This window comes from Chamaea fasciata, unplaced genomic scaffold (assembly GCF_029207755.1).
Source record: "Chamaea fasciata isolate MVZ Bird 193981 ecotype frontalis unplaced genomic scaffold, bChaFas1.0.hap1 SCAF_3, whole genome shotgun sequence".
Classification (NCBI taxonomy): domain Eukaryota; kingdom Metazoa; phylum Chordata; class Aves; order Passeriformes; family Sylviidae; genus Chamaea; species Chamaea fasciata.
In genome coordinates, this window is record NW_027094088.1 from 40752104 (window position 1) to 40776094 (window position 23991).

The 23991-nt window shown below is 38.0% G+C and overlaps 1 protein-coding gene across 4 annotated transcripts in view; it reads left to right on the plus strand.

Moving 5' to 3' along the window:
- Nucleotides 1–23991, plus strand: part of SMOC2 (SPARC related modular calcium binding 2) — a 139616-nt gene that overhangs the window by 32794 nt on the left and 82831 nt on the right. For all 4 annotated transcript variants that reach the window (XM_066178712.1, XM_066178713.1, XM_066178714.1 and 1 more), the window contains exon 2: nucleotides 11897–12068. In XM_066178712.1, the coding sequence (XP_066034809.1) occupies nucleotides 11897–12068 (172 nt within the window). The remainder of the gene's footprint in view (nucleotides 1–11896; nucleotides 12069–23991) is intronic.

A 23991-nucleotide genomic window follows, 5' to 3' on the forward strand; every position in this document is an offset into this window, starting at 1 on the left:
ATCTGTGCAAAACCATATCCGTGAAATAGGAAAATGTTTCATAGGTGCCACCTCTGCCTGTATTTTGTTGGTCAATTCTACTGCATATAAAAAATATCTGTAACATGGGGTAATTATAGGCTTCCAACAAAAACAATCTGAAAGGAAAAATTCTCTGATTTTTCAAGTATGACTAGAAACCACTAATATAAAATATTGCATCAGAAACTTCACACTGCAGGAATCTTCACTCTTGAGCTGTAAAAATAAGATGTTTATATAAGCTCTTGGTAAGAGCTGGAACTTGCTGGGCCTTAATTCTTTTACTTTGTGGGGTGAGAGAAAATATGATTAAAATGAAATACCTGTTCTTTAGAGGTCTGGGGTTCTTATCTGTTGTATTTTCAAAGTACTTACAAGGATTTTCTTATCACAAATACGGAGTGCCTAGACTTCCTCAAATGTGCAAAAATTAGTTCTGATTGCATACCATTAAAACCCTGAAACTCTAAAAAATCTTTGACGTGGGTGATTTTTGTTGAAAAAGGATCTCAATAAATGGTTATAGTCTTACTCTGTGTGTTCTCGGGTCCACTATGTTTAAAACTAGACTGTTTATTTTTACTTCTGAAGTGCAGTAGTCTCTTCTATTGTTGATTCTTCATCTACAGTACAATATGTGTGACTGTCATTACAGCTTTTGGGGGATTTTTTGGTACTGCACCAACTGTTGTGAGGTGTTTGCTCACTGAACTCAAACAGAGACTCTTCAAATTCTCCTCCATTTGGTTTGTCATCTGTAAGAATTCCTTTTGCTATCAAGAAATCTCACACCTTTGGGTCTGCGTTGGAAAGGGAGTAATGGGTACTGCTAGTATGACAATTTAACATCCCTAGGATTACTGGGTGATCTTTTAGGACATATTTTAAAGCTAATGGCCAAGTGGTGTGTAGAAGGCAAAGAACTGCAAGGAAAAGTTCTGACAAAGAAAGCAGAGGCCACTTAAAATGCAAAACAGAACTTGGAAAAATTCTTTTATGTCTGGTTTGGATCATGGTTTGTTGACCCTTTTTATCCACTGCTAGATGCACACAAAATTTTGTCTTTCACATTTAAGGGTTTTTCTTTTGAAAAAGTCTTCATAATAATTAGAAATAAATGGCTTCCTAATGACTTTTTTTCCTTAGAAAACAATGGTTTAAATTAAAGGAAAAATGTTTTTGCCCAACATACAAACAAACATACAAGAGTTCCATAAAACCCCAAACTTGAGAGGAAATAGAACTGCCAGTGGTTTAAGAAAACTGCTTACAGGTTCTTGTGTCCCTGTGGAAAGTATTGTGATTTTTTTGGGTTGTTTGTTTGTTTGTTTGTTTGTTTTTTATTAGACTGGATTGTTAAACCCTTGTATATTCTAGATGTGTACTATTAAAGCCTTTGCTTTTAGCATGATTCCTGTTTTTAAAGATGACAGTATTTAAACCTAGCAACATGTTATTTTAAGATCAACAGTTTAGTAAGAGCAAAATCTGCCTCCCAGACTCAGCTGCCTGCCTTCTTTCCCAAATACTTTGTTCTGAAGGAGCTGATGGCAGTGATAAATGTAAGGGAGTTAGAGCTCTGCAGTTATTGTCAGCAAGTTAGCTTTATGGCTTGGGGATTAGATCTTTGATGTCTTATCGAGTTTCTGCTCTGCGTGAATCAGTTGCTTACTTGATTTAAATTATAAAAAGAAATGCTCTGTTGTGATATTGTCTCATACTGTGTCTTCGTCATTTGAGATGCCACTGTGTTCTTTAGTTCCCCAGGAAGAGAAGGCAACCAGCCATATGGAGAGTGGCCAGTTGCCGGCCGATTGTGATAGGCACTAAATAGAGTTGCATAGAAATTCAGATGTAGAAAAGCCCTGTTTAGCTGAGCTTTTTTGTCCCCCACAAAGGGAGATTGTTCCCTACAAGTCTACAAAGCAACATCCAGCACTGTTTCGCTTTAGCTTTTGAGGGGGTCCCTCTATTCCTTTAATAAATGATTTCCTTTTCACAGAGGTAGGTGCTTCTTATGAAGCTTTCTTTTTTGACATCTCTCAGTGTAATTGCAGCTGGACTGCTGCTTCAGCATGTGGTGGGGGGAGAGCAAAGGTGAGCTGAAAAGGAAGTCTGCCTTTCATGATTCCAGGAATAGCAATACCTTACACTGGAGATGACCATCTAGAAGCTCATTTTCAGGGTTTTGTGTGTCCTGTGTGCTGGAGATTTCTGGCATTTATGACAGAGTTTTAACCTAATGCTTCTTATTTTGAGTTATAGGTCATTGCCTCCAGTTTTACTGTTTTAAGCTACCTCAGATACTTTAAAGGGTGTGTACTGATGCTTCTTAATCCTAAAATAAACCTCTCAAATATAGAAATGTTGATCTGACTTAGATTTTTTTTTTTTTGCTTATAAAATAGCTTTTCAATATTTTGGAAGCCAAAGTATTTTTCAAACAAGTGACCTTTAAACAGCACTAAGAAGTAAAATTTGTCTATTTTCCCAAGTTGTTGCTGAGGTTATGAAAGATACCAGCCAAACAGATTAGCTGTGTCTCAGGAAACTGTCTAACAGGATGGTTGTGCTAGCCCACTTGTATTCTGAAAGCTGGGTCAGTACTTATGAAATGCTTAAGTAAACTAGAGGATAATTCAATACATAGACAATGCATCCCACTGTTTCTCTGTTTATTTTCTCCCTGTGTGACTTCTGGCAACTGAGAAGAAACACTATAAATGACAGCGACCCGCCAAAGAAAAGATTATGAATAACAATACCACAAGAATGAAGGGCATGAAGTTACCACTGACTTGGGACAAATGCAGAGCAATGGATACATGACACAGCCAGCAACTGGTGGGTTATAGTAGATGCAGAGCAGAATGTCTTCAGATTAGAAACCCTTTCAATTTGAGTTTCAACTTAAATTTATGCTAGTTTGTCCTGTGGTAACCAAAGGTCTTTATATTGGTAGGTTTTTTTACTCTGTTGAATCTGTATAGTTTGCTGGCAATACTTTGAAACCAAGAGAAATGGTGCCCCTGGACAATGACAAAATAAAAAGGCTGATCTCTCTCTGACTTACAGTTGTGAATACATAGAGATGGTACCAGCTTGTTTTCAGCACTGTACAAGTCTGTCATGCTCTCTATCCCAATCTAACATTCAATTTTCGGGCAATGCATACCATAAGTTTCAATACTGTTTAACTTTTTGGATGTTGAAAGATGAAAAAAAAATCCAGCTGTTTATGTTAAACTGGAGTTAAAAACAACTACAATAAAAATCACAGGAAGATTTTTCTTACCCCTAAAAAGTCAGGTAACCTGGTTTTTTGGAAAAAAATTGCAGATTTTTTGCAGATCATTTGCCCTTGCTGAGGTGCACTTTGTTACTTCTAACTATCTTCAGTATTAAATGTGTTGGCTGTTTTCTTCTAAAGCGAATGCACTAGGATCAGTTTTGCAAAAGTAAGTGGTTTCATGAAATATGAAGGAGTCTTCATCTTGGAAATAAATGGATGTAGTCAGATAAAGTGTGTTTTAGGGTCACTTACAGTATTTATCATGTCTTGAAAATTAAGACCATTATTTTATTTTTAGTTGTAAGGGTTAATGCCATTTTTCATTTTTGTTTCTGATGCTCAGATTTTGCAGCTTCTGGCGTGACTCATTTGAAGTGGGTGCTTTGTGCTTGAAAAGACTGTACTATAGAAGCATTCAAATGAATCAGGGAAAGGTCCTTCTGAAAGTGTGATTCACCAGGGCTGAGTGGTACTCCATAGGAGCCCAAGCCTGCTCCTCCTGTTGGTGTCTGTATATTTACATGAGTAGGGATGGAACCAGATCCTAGAATTAAGCTACTGAAGAGAATAGCCCTTAAGAGGTATGGTTTCACTACCTTTAAGGTTTTTTTTAAAGACAAAGGGAGGAAAAATTAGATTTGGACTCCTTGTTCTTGTAGCATTTTCTGGTGTTCATGTATCCATCTTTTCTTGAAAGTGAGAAAGAATTTATGTCACAGTTTGTTTCAGTTTTAGCCTAGTCCTTCCTAGTTTACATGGTTGCACAACTGAGATGTTTTGCCTTTTTTAGTAATTTGTGAAGGAGCCATAAAAAGAAATGATGGATCTGCTGACATTCACCCCCCCATCCCTACATCAATACAGCAAACCAGAGGTCACTTTAAAAAAACACCTGTTAAAGCAATAAACATTTAAAAAATAACACACCAAAGCAAAATATATCAATCAAAGCACAACCCTGTTTAATAATTTTCTGTGCTGGTCATAACAAGTGGAGACTGTAGTTTTGGCAGTGAGGCTCCAAAAGTTCTACTACACTCCAGGCACTGAGGGAGTAAAGCATAACAGTGCTCTAATTGATAGGTAGGTAACTTGGAGCTGACTTTGAGTACTAATCTTGGGTGATTAAAAAAACAAGAAACAACAACAACAAACACTACCGCAACACAAAAACCAAAACCCAACGAACCCAAACCCCAACTTCCCACTCGGTGAAATTGCATATTCTAGCTTTTTATTTCAACCATCCTGGCTAAATTTTCTAGGGAAAGAGGCTACATGTAAGTTACATATGAAAAGTTTAATGAAATGTAATGAGGCAAAGCTAGTGGTGGTGGGGGGTGTCTGTGTGCAAAGGTTTAACAAGGTCCTTTTCAGTAAAACAGTGTCTCAGCAAGTATTAGAGACAGTTCTGTTTCCTGAGTGCCCCTGCAAATGCACAACCTACGGGAGACCTTTGATAGTTGTTTTTGAAACCTAGATCCCACCTCTTTTTTAGTTGTCTGAAACCTGGGACTAGTTTATTCCCCTTTGTCTTTCTTTGAAACTATGGGGGAGCTTATTCTCATAGGACTTGGAACAGTTGGAGAGCTAGTTTATCAGACTCTCCAGCTCATAAGGGAGAAAGGATGTTTTTAGGACATGATCTATCTTTTCCAAGTCAGGTGACTCTTATGCTAAAGCTGCCAATTTCTAGTTTTTGTAGTCCACACAATTAGTTTCATACTATGACACCATGATCCTGGCTTGCTGCCCTGGAGAGTGCTGCACTCTTGTGGCTGGGTCAGTAATTTTCTGTGTAAACAGGGATAATGAACTCTAAAGAACAAATGTTCATTTTTTTCTCAAGTTTGAGATAACTTCATTGAAATCAGTAATCTACTCGCTTGCCTGGTAGGGGAATATAATGGGATGAATCTGATGCACTCCAAGAACCCTTAGCACTGAGAAGAGACAGAAATGTTTTGATGAGGTTCTTTGTTGAAAGTGCACGTGGCCTTGCCCACTGTAATAGCAAGCACGGGCATGTTCTGGCTCATCAGAATCATACCTGATTAGTCTCAAAATTGCAGAGTGGGTCAGGTTGCAAGGGATCACAGTGGGTCATCTGGTCCAGCCTTGCTGTTCAAGCAGCATTCTCCTAGAGCACACTGCACAGAATTGCACCCAGATGCTTCTCAAATATCCCCAGTGAAGGAGACTCCGGAAACTCTCTGGACAATCTGTTCCAGTGCTCAGTCCCCCACACAGTGAAGTAGTTCTTTCTTAGAACTTCTTGAAGTTCAGGTGGAGCTTTCTGTTCATCACTTTCTGGGCATTTCCTCTTGTCCTCTTGCTTGGCACCATTGAGAAGAGCCTGGATCCATTCTCTTAATACCCACCTGTAGGTATTTATACACATTAATGGGGTCTCCTCTCAGTTGTTATTTCTTAAGGCTGCACAGGCCCAGTGTGTGATGGCTTCTGTGTCAATTCCTCCATGCAAGCTTAACCTTAATGGTGATGTCCTGTACGTTTGGGAACAAAAGGGGGTCACAATTTCAAGCACACAGCTCTGGGTTTGTCATGGAACAGTCATAAAGGACCATTTTGCTTCAGTTGGACAGCGCAAGATGAACAAATCTGTTGAAGATTGGTTGAGTACAGCATTTTTACAGAGCGGGTATTTTGAAGGTATCTTCCGGTACTGTCTTAAATATCAAGGGTAAGGAGAAATTAAGTTTTCCATCCATTTCAGTCCTAGGGCTGAATGCTTTCCCATGGCAATGAGAGTAGAGTTTGTTCTGTAAATATAATTCAGAATCATAGAATATGATTCGGAAGGGACGTGTGAGGATCACCTTCTGCGTCATTCCTCGGGAGAAGAGTGAAGAAATAAACATTGAAAAAATTAGTGGTGTTTCAATGAAGCAGATTAATTGAGACAGACTAGCTGATTGGAATGCTCTCTAAGGCAGAGTGTAATGTGGATATTTAAACATCATTGCCTTTTTCTGAAATACACATGGGAATATGACTTTACAGATTATAACTTGCATATGTGAATATATACCCCACATACATATATGCACACACACGCACATACTCACACATTCACATTATTGTTTTTTAACTCATTTTTCCATTGTAGACAAGCCCAGAGGGAACAAAATATTCCTAGCTTGGAGATTTCTACATCTGCCTGTCAGGCAGCTATCAGACAGAAACATCATGACTACATAAATCACAGTAAATCTGCACATTTTTCACCAGCACAAAGCTCTCAGCACAGAGCCACTTTAGAGTGCATTGCTCCATACTTTGTTTGCAGACCTCCCATGCCAGCAGCAGGGAAGTCAAACCATTCTATTCAACATCTCACAGTAACCAGATGCAGAATAAAGAAATTGCCCTTCAAAGCTGTAGTCTGCAGTAGGCTTTTCCAAGCAAATCAGTGGTGTCTAACATCCATCTTCTCTCTTCCGCTTGTTTTTTAGGCCCTTTTGGCCTTCAGCCCTCCAAGATGAGGTGTTAGACTCCTGTTATACAAGCAATCTTAAACTGCATTTTAGATTCTGAAAGTAGTTTTCACTTGGTCAAAGGGAAAGTCTCTTTATCAGTTATAAGGTGTCCCCTAAAATAATAAAATAAAAACCTGTTGTGACTCTGCATAAGTACCTAGTATCTGTGGAGGGTATATAGGTCCAGTCAAAATGAAGGAATCTGTAAATTGCAGAAAGGTTGGTTAAAAACCTTTGAGGAACCATCCAAATCCATGGAACTGAATGTCTGTCTTTTTTGTAGTCTTCAGACTCCAAACCAGTGTTACAGAAAAGGATGGAGGTTTCTATCCGTATACAGAAAAAGTGGTTTCCTGGTCTTCAGCTTTAATAAGAAAAGTTATATTAGAGCAAATTAAAAATAGGTTTAGCATAGTTATGAGTTATGCTTTGTGTGCAGCCTGTTTGTGTTAAGGATGTCTCCACAGGACTGCAAATATTAGAGACAAGCTGGCCCAAATTAAACAAAAAAAAAAAAAAAAAAAAAAAAAAAAAAAAAAAAAAAAAGAGTAGGGGAAAACTGCCCTGCCTTCCTCAGATTAATCAAACAGTGGCAGCAAATCAAAGACAAAATCCACATCTGTGCACTATATTATGAAATGTAGAGTAGAGCACTTCCCATTACTGTTTAAGAGGCTTTGAGCCAGACTCAGCAACTAATCTTTATGCCTCAGCCTGAGTGCGTCTGTTATCAGCTTTTCTTCCAATGCAGAGAGATGTTCCCCACGGCCAGACTGTAACTCTGATCTTGACTCTTCTGCTTTCCTGGACCAGCAGTTTGGCTTGCAGGTGTATCCAGTTGTTGGCTCTCGAGCCAAGCACCATTTTTCTTGCCTTGTACTCTGTTATCTGTGTAGGAGCAGGGAGAGTTACTCTGAACTACAGAGGGTGGGGTCACAGATTTGTGCACCAGAAATGTGAAGGTGTGCATGTGACTCAGTTTTATCTGAAGACCTTTTCTGCCCTTGCAATGATGTAGCTGCAGGATGAGGACCAGGGAGAATGACATTGAATCCCTGCATAAGAGTGAACAGTGTAAGGTAAACATGTATGTTACACCATAGCAGTGAGCAAGGTTATATATACATGCTATTTTGATAAATAGTTTAATAGCACAGTAAGGAAACCATCAATTTCCTACTCTTAAGGTACTGGAAAAACTTTCTCATTGCCTGCAACACGTTGCTTGTGGTTAAAGAACTAAGCATCCGGACTGTCCATAGCCCCGATGTGGCACCAGTGACTAAACCAAAGCAGAAAGATAGATCAAAGCAGAAAACAGAGCAAAAAATAGAGCAGAAGTATTTTTCTCCAGTTTAAGCAAGGTTTCATGTATCTACTACTTCATACTCTGAACTTCAGTAACAGAGAGATGAAAGATCACTGGGACCATCAGTGATATATTTCATCCAGTATTAAGGTTCTTTGAAGTGTGAGACAGTGAGGCAAAACACTGGAATTCCATGATGCCAGAAATATATGACAGTAAATAATATTTCAGAAGTGCTCGTAAGTGTCAAGTGGATACACATATCTAGTGACTTTAGTGAGTAGGTTTTATCAATGATTAAACTAAAATCAAATGTTTTTCTGCTATAGCCTCATTATCATTCTTCTCAGAAATACTACATGAGAATTTAAAGTAGTGCCTAGTACAGAATAGTAAGGCCCTTGGAAGCTGGGTGTTGTCAAGTATAATGCTTTGGAAAGGCTGAAATAAAGAATACTGAAATGAAAAGAAGTTACAGCAATTCCACTTGAGTCGTGCCTCAATCTGTGGAATAGTTTTTAGTTGAAACCAATCTTTTGAAACATGACTAGGCTGGTTTCTGTCTCATTAGGGCAAGAGCACCTCTCTGTTAAAAGTGTTTTGCTTTTTAATAGGGTTTAACCATAATTGTCCACTTTCTGCTGGTTGTTCAAAATAATTCCATCTCAGGTTGGTCAACTGTTGTTGGCCTAATTTCAGTCATTACCAGCATTCAACAGAAATGCTGCTTGTTAAGCTTGCCTTTCAGTGAATCACCTGTTTGTACAATAGCACATTTGTTTGTTAAATGAATACAAAGACAGAAATAGATGAACCAATACTGAGAGTGAGTCACATTCTGGTCGACATTGAACCATTTTTCTCTCTGTCTAAACGGTCCTATTTTAATCCAAATGACTGTTTTCACAGGAAAGTACAGCTCTAAGATGTGCACCAATGTGATCCCAGCTTTTCTGTCACTGACTGTAACTGTTCATTTTTGAACAAGTAGCAAATCTTATGAGAAATTCCATAGCCCTTTCTTGTTTCAGCATTAGTTTTTGATTTGTTTATCAATTCCTTTGGCTATGTGAGCAAGAAATACTGATTTGACTTTTACCATCTTATACTGCTGTAGTAAAGATGGCAATGAAATATTTTCCAAATGTCAGACACATACTTTCTGTATGTTTTTTTCTAAGTCCATTTGCTAGTCTCTCTTTCATGCTGTCTTTCCTTACAATTGCTTGCCTTTTTGTCCTTCCTGCTCTTAAATCCCTCAGTTACACTAGGTTGGTGGAAATTGTTTAAATGTACAACCCAAATTCTCCAGTGAGGTTTGGCTAACCAATAAGCTATTCAAGTGGTTTTGTCTCTTGGATATGTCTTCATCCTCTGCTTTTCCAGGTTGCTTGAATATCCTTGAACCCTTAATTTGCCCTAATCTCCTCTTAGGCTTTGAAATAATAAAATACTTAAATAAAAGTCTTTGGATAAATGTCTTTTAAAGTACAGCTTGATCTGTGAACTGTCATGCTCTCAAGGGAGTGGATTTTGTTCCTCAGATAGCTAAGGGGATTTTCTGTCCACAGTGTTACTGTCAGGCATACCCATCTAACACCTGAAACAGTTCAAAACAGAACAAATGAGGAAACTCCAGGAAAAAAATGGTACAGGGGCTGGACTGCTGCTGTGTGTGATTTTCTTATGGTGCCTGGGTTCAGCCCCCTGATCTGCTGCATGATTTTCTGTGGGTCACGAAGCCTTCCTGTGCTTTTGAAAACTAATTCTCTGCTCAACAGGGATGTTGCTGAGGATAAATTAAGGGTGGCAAAGTGCCTAGTCATTACAGAGGGGTAGTCTTCTACACACAGAAAGGCTGTATTCCTTATTTCACAAAACAGAAAGAGGGTGATCACTTGACTTCCCATCACCAAATCCACAGAGGAAGTCAGTAGCAGAGCAGAGGACTGGATCCAATTTTTTTTATTTTTTTTTTTTTTTTTTTTTTTTAACCAGGGGCCCCTTGTGGACATTTTCATTGAGAAATCCTTTTCACAGTCCTAGATAGGCCTAATCTCAGAGTCCTGCAGATGCCTCCCAGGCAGGAAAGGAAAGTTTGGACGGCCTCACAGGGCTCCCACAGTGCTGCTCATCCAGGCATCCAGGCAACCTCTGGAGATCAATGTGATTTGGAGGTTGTTCAGGATCATGGATGCCTGTCTTCACTGTTACTTCTTGTGCAGGTGAAGGGAGATGACTTCAGTTTTTCTTCCTTCCCTCTCAGCTCACCTAAGTATTAATTTCTGTCAGCAAGAAGGATCTGCAAAATACCACTGAAATGGGGAACAAGGAACATCTGTCCTCTGCTTCTGGAAATCTGTAGCTAGATTCCTTGTAGAAAGATTTGGGGTTTGTGTGTAATTTGTGAGCAATTTACTTCTGAAGTTAATTAGTCCTAAAAGTGAAAAATTGCTCAAAAACATTGGGAAAAAGAACCTTTCCTTTTTATCTTAGTGTGCCACTAAAATATAAAAATTCTGGTAAAAGTCCAACCATATGACTATTATTTTAAAGTGATACCTTTGAGATAATCTCTCCATTTTCATGCAGACTCTCCAGAAAGACATCTGTATTTCCTCATGTTAAATGATAAGAAATGCAAATAGACGACAGTCTTAAGTATGAAGATTATGGAGATTTATAACTCTCTTTATATATTTCTTATGTGTAATAAAATGCAGGGGAACTATATGTAGCAGGGTTTTTAAATTTTTTTTAATTCAAATACTACTCTCTGTCCTCTTTTTTTTTCTTTTCCTTGAAATTTTCCTCCTTCTAATTTCAGTTTCTCATCTGAATTTCAAAATTTTATCTATCTGAGGTTTGTAATGACAAAGCACCACCAATGAAAATAGAGCTTTATCTGGGTGCAAATCTTTTCTTGGGCACCTCATGATGCTTAGGAGAATTATTACCTCCTGGTAGCTGTATGCCTTGCTTAATTTTGTGCTTGTTCAGAAGAAGCAGAAGGGTAGAGAAATTCATCTGAGTGCTGATTGAGTTCACCTCCTCCCTAGTCTCAGATTTTCAAGAGCTCAGAAGATGAAGTAATACCTTTGTTTTTATTTGTCTGGTTTTGGCTGGCATGTAGCAGCATCAGATCTGATTAGGTTTTTTTTGGCAGCATGTTTCAGGGTGAGAAGGTCCTTCTTTTCACAGTGCCAGGGATGATGCCAAACTCATGAACCTTGCAGTCTTGGCATTGGAGGGATCAACAATTGGGTCAGGTTCAGTGTAGCTTTGTGTCAAAACTAGAAAGAGACGCACTGAAATCCACAATAAGAGTATTTATGTTAAAAATCCTACTTGGGTCTTAGAACAGACTTTTCAACTTGTCATTGTAAGAATAAATAATACATATCTAATAAAATAGGTAAGCATCCATTGCTGCCTCATTTTTGATGTGAAGAATATTTCTGCCATCACCATTTTCACTCCAAAAACTCCAAGTTGTTGTTTGGAGACTCATAATGATTGAAAGAGATTCAAAGGCTCCCTAATTGTGGTACTGGATTTAGTGTATGTTACGGGGATGTTGCAATCACAGCTGTTTCACAGCAGCAGTGCAGTAATGCCACATATAACGAATCTGCTTGGATTTGAATAGACAAAACAGGCAAAACTTTCTTTTCAGTTTTGGGTAATTGTATGTCTTTGCTGAGGAAGAGATCACAGAGAAGTTTTCACATGGGAATAGCATTCCTACGGCATTAATTTTGTTCTTTTTCCTAGTTTTTGAGAGTGGACCAAGACAAAGACAGAGAATGCAGCCTGGACTGTACAGGTTCCCCTCAGAAATCACTCTGTGCATCTGATGGAAGAACTTTTCTGTCCCGATGTGAGTTTCAACGAGCAAAATGCAAAGACCCTCAGCTGGAAATAGCCTACCGAGGCAACTGCAAAGGTGAGAAATCAAAGTTTCTCTGTACCATAATGAAAAATTATAGACCGTAAAATAGTACTTGAAGTATCTGTGAATTGAAAACCAGGAGTATTGGACTTGAAGAATTTTCTAAAAGCAAGTGGGTTGAAATCAATCTTGTTATTTCTATAACAATATGCTGTCTAAAGATAAAATAATCTTGAGCCTTCATCAAAATTGTGGCTCCCACATCCACTTATTTTTCAGTAAGACCCTGTTAAGGAATTTGCATGGCCAGGTCCTTGTTCAGAAGGACCATATCACTGGCAAGTTCAGAGAAACTCTTACAATTGTTATCTTGCAAGGTTTCTTGTCCAGTACAATTTAGTATTTTGAGTTTGAGACGGTCAAATTAAGTCTTGTATTTCCTAATTGCAATCACATAATGTGGCAGGGGTGGTGGTAGTAGGGTGCATTGAGTGAGAAAAAGCAAAAACCAAAGAAAGCTTTGCAATCCATAGAGCTCTCACAGGCCATTGCTGCCTATATCATCCACTCCTTTACTTCTGATCTCTGTTTAGAGAAATTGAGTGACTTGAACCCTACAAAATATCCACAATTAAATCTTTTAATTTTAGAGTAGTGTGGTGCTAGACAATGCAGTTCTTAACTGAAGTGTGGGGAGATTCCCAACACACTGATCTTTCTAAAATGTAAGAATAGCAGTGATCATAAAGATTTACTTTCCCTTTCTCTCTGTCCTAAAGAGAGTGGCAGGGAGTGGAGGTAGGGGGCAGGGGAAAGAAAACCCCAGGGACCACACCAATTCAACCTGTAGGAGGCAATTTTCCACATCATCTCTCTCCATTAGCTCCTGCAAACCTCTGAAGCACCAAGACTGCTTCAAAGAGACATTCTGTCTCATCTTCTGCCGGGATGAAACAATATCCTCATTCTTCAGCCCTTTCATAGTAAACCATTGTATTACATGATGGATCTATTTACTGTGGTGAGCAAGGATAACATAATGAAGCTACCTGAGCCAAAGCTTTTGTTACACTCATGAACGACAGAGACAATTATTGTGCACTTGGTATTTGTTCATTTTATACATTAGAGCTTTATGGAAATTAGTTTTGAGTGTTTTTCTTTATTGTTTTCTATACCACATTGAAAAAAAATCTGCAAGAAATTTTCTTCATTAAGGTTAGAATTGCTCTACTCTGCATCAGTGGTTTCCTCATTGATGCTGTCAAATTTTTCTGCAGTCAATAGCTGCAATTTGGAGAAGCGCTCATTTGCTGTTTATTTATTAATGCATAGAGTAGAATTGTAGAATTGGAATTAGACACCTTAAGCACCTTAAATATTGCTGATGACGGGTACACATAACGTTCTCTTTAATCAAAAGATTTTTCCTTTATTGGTAAAAGGCAGATGTGTACCGATAGTGCACTTGGTCAGTATCAGCAAGAGACCTGTGCTCTTTTAATCTTACATTTTAATAGTATTTTTTATTCAGTAAAGCAATCTTAAATTTTGAAGTGACCAGTGTCTTTATTCCTACTTATGGCTGCGATCATCAGAAATATTTCAAGCTGTAAAAAAAAGTCCTAGAGAAGAAAAAGGTGATTCATCAGCCTAGCTGCAGTTTCAGTTTTAGCATTGCTAGGGCTAGTTCTGGTGGTCACATCAAATGTTATGAAAGAGTCAAGGAAGTCCTGTGATTAAGACCTTTGGAGCCAGTTGCTTTTGAGTGGTGAAATTTGTTGTTGCAGGTGGTGCTTAATCAAAAAGCAGAGGGTTGTTTCAGTAGGGCTAACCAAAAAGTGATGTTTCATTGGAGAACAACTTTAAAGGTTTCAGAATTTACTTTCATTCTATGTAGGAATATGGAAACAGAACCTTTTGGAAGTATTTGTCTGTACCTCTGAAAAAACAGACACCCACCCTAACTCCCTATTAAAGCATTGGTTTTGAAGCAAATTTTGAGCTTGCAAGTAAAAGGCAAAGAAACATGCATGTTTTCATGTGGATGCTCTGAAGGGAGAAAAGAGGTGATTCCTGGTATAGACTTCACAACTTTAAATCTGTGCTGTGATAATCATCCACCATTGATCAAAAAAGGCAATCTTAAATGTCTCCTCCTGTCTTCTGAAAAAAATCCTTATTCACTTCACAAAATTCTTCTCTGAAAAAAAATATTTCCAGGTACCATTTTAATTAATTTAATGATGACTAGCTCTTTGTTAGATTCAGTCTATTCAGTAGAAATCTAAAGACCTTGGCAGTTTATGTTGACAGCCTTTTGGAATAATTTTGAGTCCATCGTTTCTGTTTAGATATTCAGAACTGTGATTTCTTTTTACATCCATAAGAAACTTTGGACTACTACCAAATTGATGTCTCCTTTCTCCGTTTCTTTTTTTCCTGAGAAAGGCAAATTTATGTTGACTCTTTTTTCTCTTTCTCACCTGTTCTCAACATTTTTCTCAACTATTTGATATTGAAAACTTAAATACTAAAAAGTGCAAAGGGATAGTTTGCTCTGTGTGTATTTATTTCTTTTCTAATTCAAGTTTCATTCACAGCAAGAGTGCTCAGCCCAGCACTCTTGAAATTCTTTAGCATTTCAAAGGAAACCATTTTTAGATCCTAGATGTTAAAGATCTAGGTACTACAGTAGATCTAGGATCTAGGATCTACTGTGATCTAGATCACAGTAAAATGGCTGCATTTGAACAGTTTTTCCCTTGTACTTCTGTTTTAGTTCTTGATGATTGCAGCAGAGATCAAAACAGTTTAAACAAACCTGAAAATGAGTGAACCCTGAACCTTCCACTCATTTCTGAAAGACAACCCACCTTTAACAAAACAAGCATCAAAATAGACTGTTCTATAAGCTTTTTTTTCCCCTGACAACATTATTTTATAACATTTTTATTTTCAGTCCCCTTCCAGCCTTTGCTAGAATCCATTGCTAAGCTTGAAAATGCTATAAGAAGTTAAAATCATATAAATTTTCCAGCCTACTTTTGGAGTTTCTAAGATCTCAAATAATCTGTGTACACTGTAGATGAACATCCACATTTTTGGATACTTTTCCAAACAAAATCTTAATTCTGAAGTTCTGGAGATTTGCCACTTGCTTAACACAGACATTTACTGTGCAACACGATTACAGATCTAATAAATAAATGTATGTTGACAGCTAAGAAATACTACTCGTGCTGTTTAGCTGTTGGGACTGTTAAAATATCACCTGTGATGGGGATCAACCACATGCACACACAAGTGCTTCCCTGTAAATCTGGCCCAGCATAGCCAAAGGAACAAAACATACAAGAAGTGGAAAAGCAAAATAATTGCTTTTAAACTGCTCAGAAAGACACAGACACTATGTCTGCACAAATTAATTAAGCAATCAAGCAGACAGTATGAGCACCAGGCAAGTAAGGTAGTAAATGCTCCCTGTTGCACTTTGGGCATTGGCCAGCTGTTCTCTCCTGAGGATTGTATCTATGTGGCTCAGGGAAAAGATGGGCCAAGGACTATTCCCAGCAGGCAGCATGCACAGAGGTGCCTTTTTTACAGATTTAGGGCTCTTCAGCTTTTCTTTTTACTTTCTTTTTTCTTTTTTTTTTTTTTTTTTTTTTTTTCTTCTATTTCTCTTCTTGTTTCATAAATAGCATTAAGAATACTCATTTAATCTCTCAGTTTGTTTATAAGTGAATGTACCTGGGCCATAATTGAGGCCCTGGAGACTAATATTCTGAATGTATTAAGCAAGTGGCTCAGTAATAATATTTGGTATTTTGGCATCATGAACAATGAAAAAAACAAATTCATATGTACTGTCTTGCCAGCATACCTCTACCTTAACACAGTTCTTAAAATATCCCAGCTGAGGTACTTGGATTTTGTGCCTTCTCCACTAGTACTTCACTAAAAAGAGACTTCTCTAATGGCTGGAGTTTTGATACAAATTGTCAATCACTATAAAATCTCCATTGCCAGCTCACATCACGTTTCCATACTTCACTATCATCATGTAACAGCAACCTGGGTTTATAAGCAACTGCTATACTGGACTTACGTGGGAAGACAGAGGGAAATAATGCTGAAGGCAATCTTGCCTCCCATATATTGCGGCTGTATTAACTACCAAAGAGTGGGAGCAGCCTTGCCCTCACAGTTATGGGTGAGAGAGGGTGAGTTAGCTGGGAGGGAGTTAGTTTGAGTCTGCTGGTTGTGCCGTGAGGAGGAAGGGACAGGAGGTTATGTGAGGGACAGACAGGGTTAAGTGGCCATGCTAGGGACAGGAAGGAGCTAGCTGGAACTGCAGAAGGAAGAGAGAAGGAGAGAAAGAGCCTGAGCTGTGTGGAGCTGCCCATGGGAGGCTACACAGAAAAGGTATAAGAGACTTCTATATAATAAGGTGTTGATGCTTGAAGCCTTCTTCACTGTCAGTCATACCTCATCTGTTGGACTTGCACAAATCACTGAGTGTTTCTTACTAAAAATGGCACTGTAGGAGCATTACACAGTGACATTTAATTTCTGAGGGGTTTGGAATTTAATCTGTCTAACACTGAGTATGTATTCAGTATTTGCAGTGGTGGCCCCAGCAGTGACTTACTGCTTTGTCAGTACACCAAGGAAAACCATCACACAGAGTAGTGCCATTGTTATTGTGTAGCTGTGTAGATTTTCTTTCTCCATTGGAAACCCTAGGTAGATCATGTTTAGCTTAATTCATTTACAATATCTTAAAGAGCCTCACTGTTTAAAAATGCTGTTCTTTTATGAGCTATCATACATATAACAAAAGGTAATATCTTCTTTCTCATGAGTCACATAAAGAACCAAAGCACATCAAAATATGAGTGAAATTTCTCATAAAACGGATATTTTGCTATTTGCTTTCCTGAATGGAAAAAAAAGTGCTCAGAATTTGTTTCTTTAATTTAGGGCTTTCTGGGATAGTGAGAAGTTTCACTCATTTAAACTATTAGAACAATAGGTTAATGAATGGATTAAAAACATGGTTGAATAAATTGAAATTTCTGCCTTTGGATAAACATGCTAATAGGATTTTCCCTTTGTGAAGAGAGTGAAGTCATTGCTGGGCAGTAGTTGTTTTGAGACCACAAGTTAATCTTAGTCCCATAATTAATGAGCCCAAGCATAATTTGGAGAAACATTACTCTTGCCTATTAGCTAAAGAACTGGGTTGTAAATGCTGGATGCGGTTTCTGAGTGCACACCCTTTGCAGAATTCCCATGGAGGCTGCCATCCAGCTCAGGTTTGCCTGTGAGCCAGATGGGCGTTAGCCTGATGTGTGCTCACAGTGCCTGAGCACGTCCCTTAGCTCCGTGTGGGCAGGGACCTTGGCTTGGCCAGGGCACCTGCTGCCTGGAAGGCAGCTCTGTGGGATGTGTTTGGGCACTGGAACATGCTCCCAAGATGTTTCCTTTGGAAAGAGGAAAAACAGTGACTAGGTATGGTTCTTTTTCTAACGCAAATGAGTGAAAGTGGAACTTGACCAACGTGTCAGTCTTAAAAATAAACCTGAACAGAGTGAGACCTTGCACAGTCTGTACACTGAAAACAGGACAGTTTTCACATGTCCTTAGCTCTCCCTTTACTTTTTTCTTCTCATCTCTTAGGGGGAAAAAAATAAATAAGAATGATGCAGGTTTTTTGTTATTTTGAAAAACATATTTAAAAAAGAATATATTGAGAACTGATACTAACTTTGGGATTTTTGAAAATAAACCTTGCAGGAGGAAGATAGATTATATGGCAGGGGTAGTGTTTTGGGTTTTTTTGTTTGGTTTTTTTTTTTTTTTTTAAGAGACTTTCAGCTAGGAGCAGTCTCCTCCTTTTTCGGACATATTTTCTCACTTTGTTTAATCTGTAGGATGACTGCAAGTTTCCAGACTGTGATGCTGGTAATCCTGATAACAAACACTCGTCAGCCCCAACCTCATTTTGGTTTTGAGTCTTCATTATATTTTGTGTCAATATGTTACACATCAAGCCATTGTAGTAAAAGTGTTGAGAAACAAAATACTCAGCATCTTGGTGAAAAAGGTATCTACATATAGAAGTTGCAATTTATGCTATCTCTTAAAGCAAGTGGAGTTGGCTTCTGATTTTAAATTCTAGTAAGCATTTAATGAAAATGAATGAAGTTTTCAGTACATTTGGAATATTTTTGTGGAATATTCTTTGCTCTTTTAAACGTATCTAGTGGTACTTAGAAGACAAGACAAGTAACACTGGGATAGTATCCACAGTTTTCTGCAGATGGAGTTTCTATCCTTTTAAAATTATCAATTTTTATTGATAATATTTCTCCAAGCAGAATTTGCTGAAGCCGGACAACACAGAAATAAGGCATTCTTATGCAAAAAAAAAAAGGGTCTTCACAAAATCAAATATGCACTACAGCAATATAGTTTTAAAGTAATCTTTCTGGGATTTTTTTTTGTGCTTTTCATTTCTGCTCTTCTATTTTCAGTTTGAGTTGCAGACCTCATCTAAAAACGAAGGTTCTAAAAGAAGTGAAGAGTGTTAAAGCAATAATACCGCACTGAAGACTAAGAACCACAAACAGTTGCTAACCTTCTCTGATTTTCTGTGCGAGAATGAGCAAACTAGACTTCTCCAAGCTATCAAATCTCTGCTCTTCTCAGAAAGCCTAGTGTAGCCTCTGGCATCTAAAACATCAGAAAGCTGTTGCTTTAGTTTTTCTTGAAGTATTTTATTCCGTTCTAATCAGACTGTATCTCTCCAAATGCAACTGTTAGGAAACTGAAATAGTGTGCCAAGAGGGAATCCAGCACAGCATTCCTTATTTTATCTTAGAGCTTAGATATCTAAATTGCTGTGTGGTTGCAAAATGGGGGGGGTGGGGGGGGGGTGGGAGAGAAAAAGCAATAGCAAAAAGAAAACAGCAAAAAACCCCATGCTGCCTGGCTCTGTCTGATCTCTCTGTTAGATGCCAACAGAGGAGAGTTTAGGCTAAGATTGCTTTGCTGTCTTGTTTGAATCCAGAAAGCAGCTATAAAAATAAATAGTGAAAGAATTGGCCAGCTCTTGTCACGAAGCAGCAAGTCATTATTTTATGGCTGTGTCAGGCTAAATGTCTGTGCTGACATCCCTTCCAACCCCAGATGCTTATATCTCTCCATCTTTAAAACTGATACTTTCAGCGTGTATAGTTTGCTACATGTTTCCTATCACTGGAGGCTACAGCTTTTTGTCTGCTTTGCTGTTAGGCAAGATTAGTTCTTCACAATATACATTGACCTAAGTCAAATATAATGGGAATTTTTCATGAATGGTTTATTCCATATAAACTAAGGGATGTCTTGTGCTCTGAATAAAATTTTTGTGCTAAATTAAGTGCAAATTAAGACTGTTTGACTTTTATCGTATCGCTACCAGTTACCAAAAGGGTATAGCAGTGGGAAAGAAGGACAGAAGCAGAAATAAATTCTGGTTTGTTGTTAGGAAAATTCAGTAAAGTGCTCAGGTGAACAGCTAAACTGAAATAGCTTGTTGCACTGCATGTTTCTAAGTTTAAGGACAAGCAGAGACAGGTATTCTGGCAAAACAGAGGTGCAAAGGGAAACAGTGAAAGGTGTTTGGATTATGTGTGTCTGCACTAAGTCTGCTTGTTCACATCTGTGTGACTTTCAAAAAGCTTTCTCTTTAGTGTAAGAGTTGACTGCCTGTGGGAAGCTCTCAAGGAAACCTTCAAATGATTAAGTTCGCCACTTTATATATAGTTCTTATGAAGTAGTGAATATTCCTGATCAATGGAATATTCCACCTATAATAAAATAACTAAGTAAGGGATGAAGTGTACTTTTTGCATAAATATACAACAAGGTTGTGTCAAGCACAGTAATCTCTTGCAAAGCAAGCAAATTTTGTTCCATGTATTGGGATTGAGAAAGGTATTTTAATTCTTACTGCAATACATAGCAAACCAAGAAATACCGGATGAACTAAATTGAAATCTTTGCAAGAGATTTATCTATGCTTTTGGCAAGCTGCTACTTTTCCATGAGAGAATCTGAGTTAGAACTCCCTGTAGAGCTCCAAAATTCCTGTAAATCAATTTTACTGAATGTCACCTTAGAGGTGGCGTTTACACCCTTGATGAGTTTGTGTCATTGTTATAAACTCTGCAGTAGTAAACTTCCCTCTGTTTGATATATTATTCAAGGATTAGCCAGCAGAGTTGAAGTTGGTGCATGTTTCTTCCCTGAAGCTCAGTGTTTTCGGAGCTGTATTGTTGGAAATAAAGCATAAAATGAGATTAGTTCCAAGTCAGGCTGGTGCTGTTTGTGAGGTTAACTCTGTTTTCAGAATTTCCTGTTGACTTTAATGGTATCTCAGGAAGATCCTGCAGCAATGTAGTGGCACCACTTCATAGGTGAATGTTTTCCCTGTTGCACAGAGAAACTTAGATCAGAATTAAGATAACTTTTTATTTTGCTTGTACTTTCTGGTCACTGGTCTCCCCTGGAAGCCAGAATTGGTCAATTCAGAAAGACCTGTCCAAACAGCTACAACTCTGCACTCTCTTAAGTTCTGTGTATTTCTGTCCACTCCCATACACCCCTTTTTGTCTTCTGTTGTACCCTCAAGATGTGTTTGTTTTATTAAACCTTTGGTTGCTTTTGCAGTCGTAGTGCTAAGTCACAGAGGTACAATCCACATACTGGCCAACATACTGTGCTAAAATGCAATGAGCCTTGTACCAATACAGTTTGACAGCTAACAGAGTCCCAGTGAGCTGATTTAAGGTAAACTCATGCATCTTCATGCTCAATTTCTATGCCAGGAGATATAAATTTTTTTTCCCCAATTCCCCATGAGGTTGTGGGTTGAAAAAAACCATTTACCTGAAATTGAGAGGATAAAGTCTCACTGAGTTAGTCATTGACACAATTCCAAATTACAGCTGGACATGCATGTCCGCAAAATTAGTTTTTCTCATCGTATGACTATAGGCAAATTAAACCACATTTCAGCCAGATTTTAACAGGTCTTAGAACCAAATGGTCTTTTCATCAGGTCATATACCGGAATCCAGCTTGAGCCTGCTGGCTTCCTTATTAATGCTCAGTTAGGATGAGAAATATAGTGGGAATTCTACTAAGAAGCCAATAACAGTTTCAAGCCCCTTATTTTTCCACTATAAAGTTCCAAAAGTTTAAACAAAAACAGATTTAAAAAAAAAAAAAAAAGTAAAAATAAAGCTTTACAGCATTACACAGTGTTTGTCATCCTTCCCAAACCTTGCAGCTTCAGAGTCCCCTCCACTCTCAGGTTTGTCACCAGAAGGACACTGCTCACCTCATAAGACTTTAGCTGCTTTTGTCTGGGGCAGTGCTGAAAAGTCAAAAGCTGTGGGCTGATTAATCAGCAGAAAGGTACTAGGTCAATCCTGTCACTTTTCATTCTTGATCTTCATTTCAAAATAATCAGGGTCCATCCTGATCTGAGTGATTCCTGTCCTAGATAAATAGCAAAGTTGAATATGTGTGTGGGAGACTTTACTGGTACCCATCCCCTTAGATGGATTGATTGATTTATGTAAATTCTGGCAAACCACATAAGTCTAGACTCATCCTATTAATTTGATATTCATGTGAGGCATTTTCATTACCTGCACTATTACAAGGAGCAAGCACAGAAGGGGCTGTAGACGAGAATTTTCTGGGTGCAGTCAAGGGAGACTTGGTGCAGTGAATCCCAGATTTGCCTTTGCTGAATGGTCATGAGCAATGGCCATGTGGAAGGTTTTTCTCCCTATGGATTAGGATGTCACCCATCACTTATTTATGAATGTTAGGAGCTGCAAGATTTCCCTACAACTATCTCTTGTCTGACATTTTGATGAGAGCTCATGTTTCAGCCTTTTTCCCAGTCATGTCAGGAAATAATCTTTTTCATCCTTTTTCAGCTGTTATTTTGCAAAAATGTATAGCCCATAAATATCTTGAATTCTTTTTTTTTGAAAAATTGCTGGAAGCTATGCAACAGATTTTGAAGGCCTTGAAACCAGGGCTTAGAGGCAGATGATCAGATGATGTAATTTTACAAATTTATTGAAAATACTATAATTCCTTTCTCTTCAGGGATCTTTTTTTTTTTTTTTTTTTTTTTTTTTTTTTTTTTTTTTTAAATTTGGAAGGAATTTAGCTCCTCTGAACTAATAATTTAATGGTCATTAATATTCTGAGTATGAATGTTTTTGTATTTCTTCTTTTTATCTTAATCACCGATTACATTTCTTCTATCAGGTTTAGACCTCGACTCTGTGTCATAATTATTCTTCTGCAGTAATATCTCAGCAAAATACAAAAACCCCAGAACTGGAAATAATATTTTGACTTTACACAGTTTCAGATGCTTGACTTGATAGGAGGTCTTCCTCATGGTTTTATTTTGTGTATACTGAAGCACAATAATGCCCAACAGGTTTAAAATGTTTCCACGGTTATATAATACAAAATATGACTTCAAATGTGAATTTTATATTCCAATAAATTTGGTGACTGTTGATTTTAAAGCATGTTAGATCATCCACGAATGGGAGGCCTTTAGAGCATCAGGCTGTTTAGGAACAAGTGGTGGACAATTTTGGAGAACTTCTCTTTCTTCTTGGCATATTTTCATGATAATTCAGCTATTGAAGATAATTTACAACCCTGCTGGTACTATACCAGAGATCTTATGTGATGGAATTTATATCACTTTTCCTTTTAGACATTTAAACCACATGTCATTCTAGAAAAACGAGGACAGAGGTCCAACAAAGGAGTGATTTATTTTCAGTTAAAATACTAGCTACATTAAAACCACATGTTATTAAGTACTGTATAACCAAACCATGCTCAGAAGAATGCTTACGACACCAAAGCTTGCTTTAAATGTTTCCTTTTTTTTTCTCCAAAAAAACTTTGGCAGTGCACACATTAACAGATTTTACCTGAGCTGCACAGTACATTGGCTATACTTCTCCCTTGGAGAAAGAAACTACTAAAATGCCATAATACAAATTAATTCAGTTCCTTATTATTTTTCTTTCTCACATTTCTGGATGCTTGAACTTCTCTGTCCCTTTCAGGTATCATTGCATCTTGGTGAGTATCCCTCCTGAAACACCATAAATCAGTTGATGCTGAGACTAAAACATAGCTTTTCAAAGAGAAACTGTTTGGATTTGGGGCATATTAGCAACATGAACTCTCAGAGTGCTCCTTTGAGAAGAGTAAAGTAACATGCAGAACTAGTGCACATGAATCCAAGATCAGGAGGGAAATAGGTAGATTAGAATTAAGGGGCCCCAGTTTTGTTTTCAGAATATAGATGCTGAAGACAAGTTTCTGTCCTCATTATGCCACACTTCCACACCAGATTGCCCATGACTTGAAGGGATTTTTTTAATGCTCATGTGACAGGTGAGTTGTCCAAAGCTCAGTGGTGGTGACAAGTGAAGGATTTATCCTGTAAAAAGGAACTGCTGCCATTCCACTGAGTTTCCAGGCTGACTCTGTGAATGTGTGTCTGGATCATACTGGCACAGAGAGGGTGCTTCAGGGACTGGGGATTCAGCTGGCTCACCTGTGTGCTCCTAGGAATGCAAACCTCTGTCAAGTACTGTTGACTCACTGCTCAGATTCTGTTCAATTTGCAACTTGCATGGACTAGAAAGGCTGTCTCCATGCATTTGAAGACCTGCACAAGCATTAATGAATCACAATACCCCTTTCTCACAGGTAATCTCTGGACAGTATTAGCCTTAAAATGGGATTAACCAGTTTCTGTCAAACAGTCTTTAAACCAAATAGGGATCAGAAGCAGCAAATTTCTCTGCTTGTATGTTTGAAATCATTCTAATTCAGATGTTGCAGTCGCATCTTGAAGTCATTATTG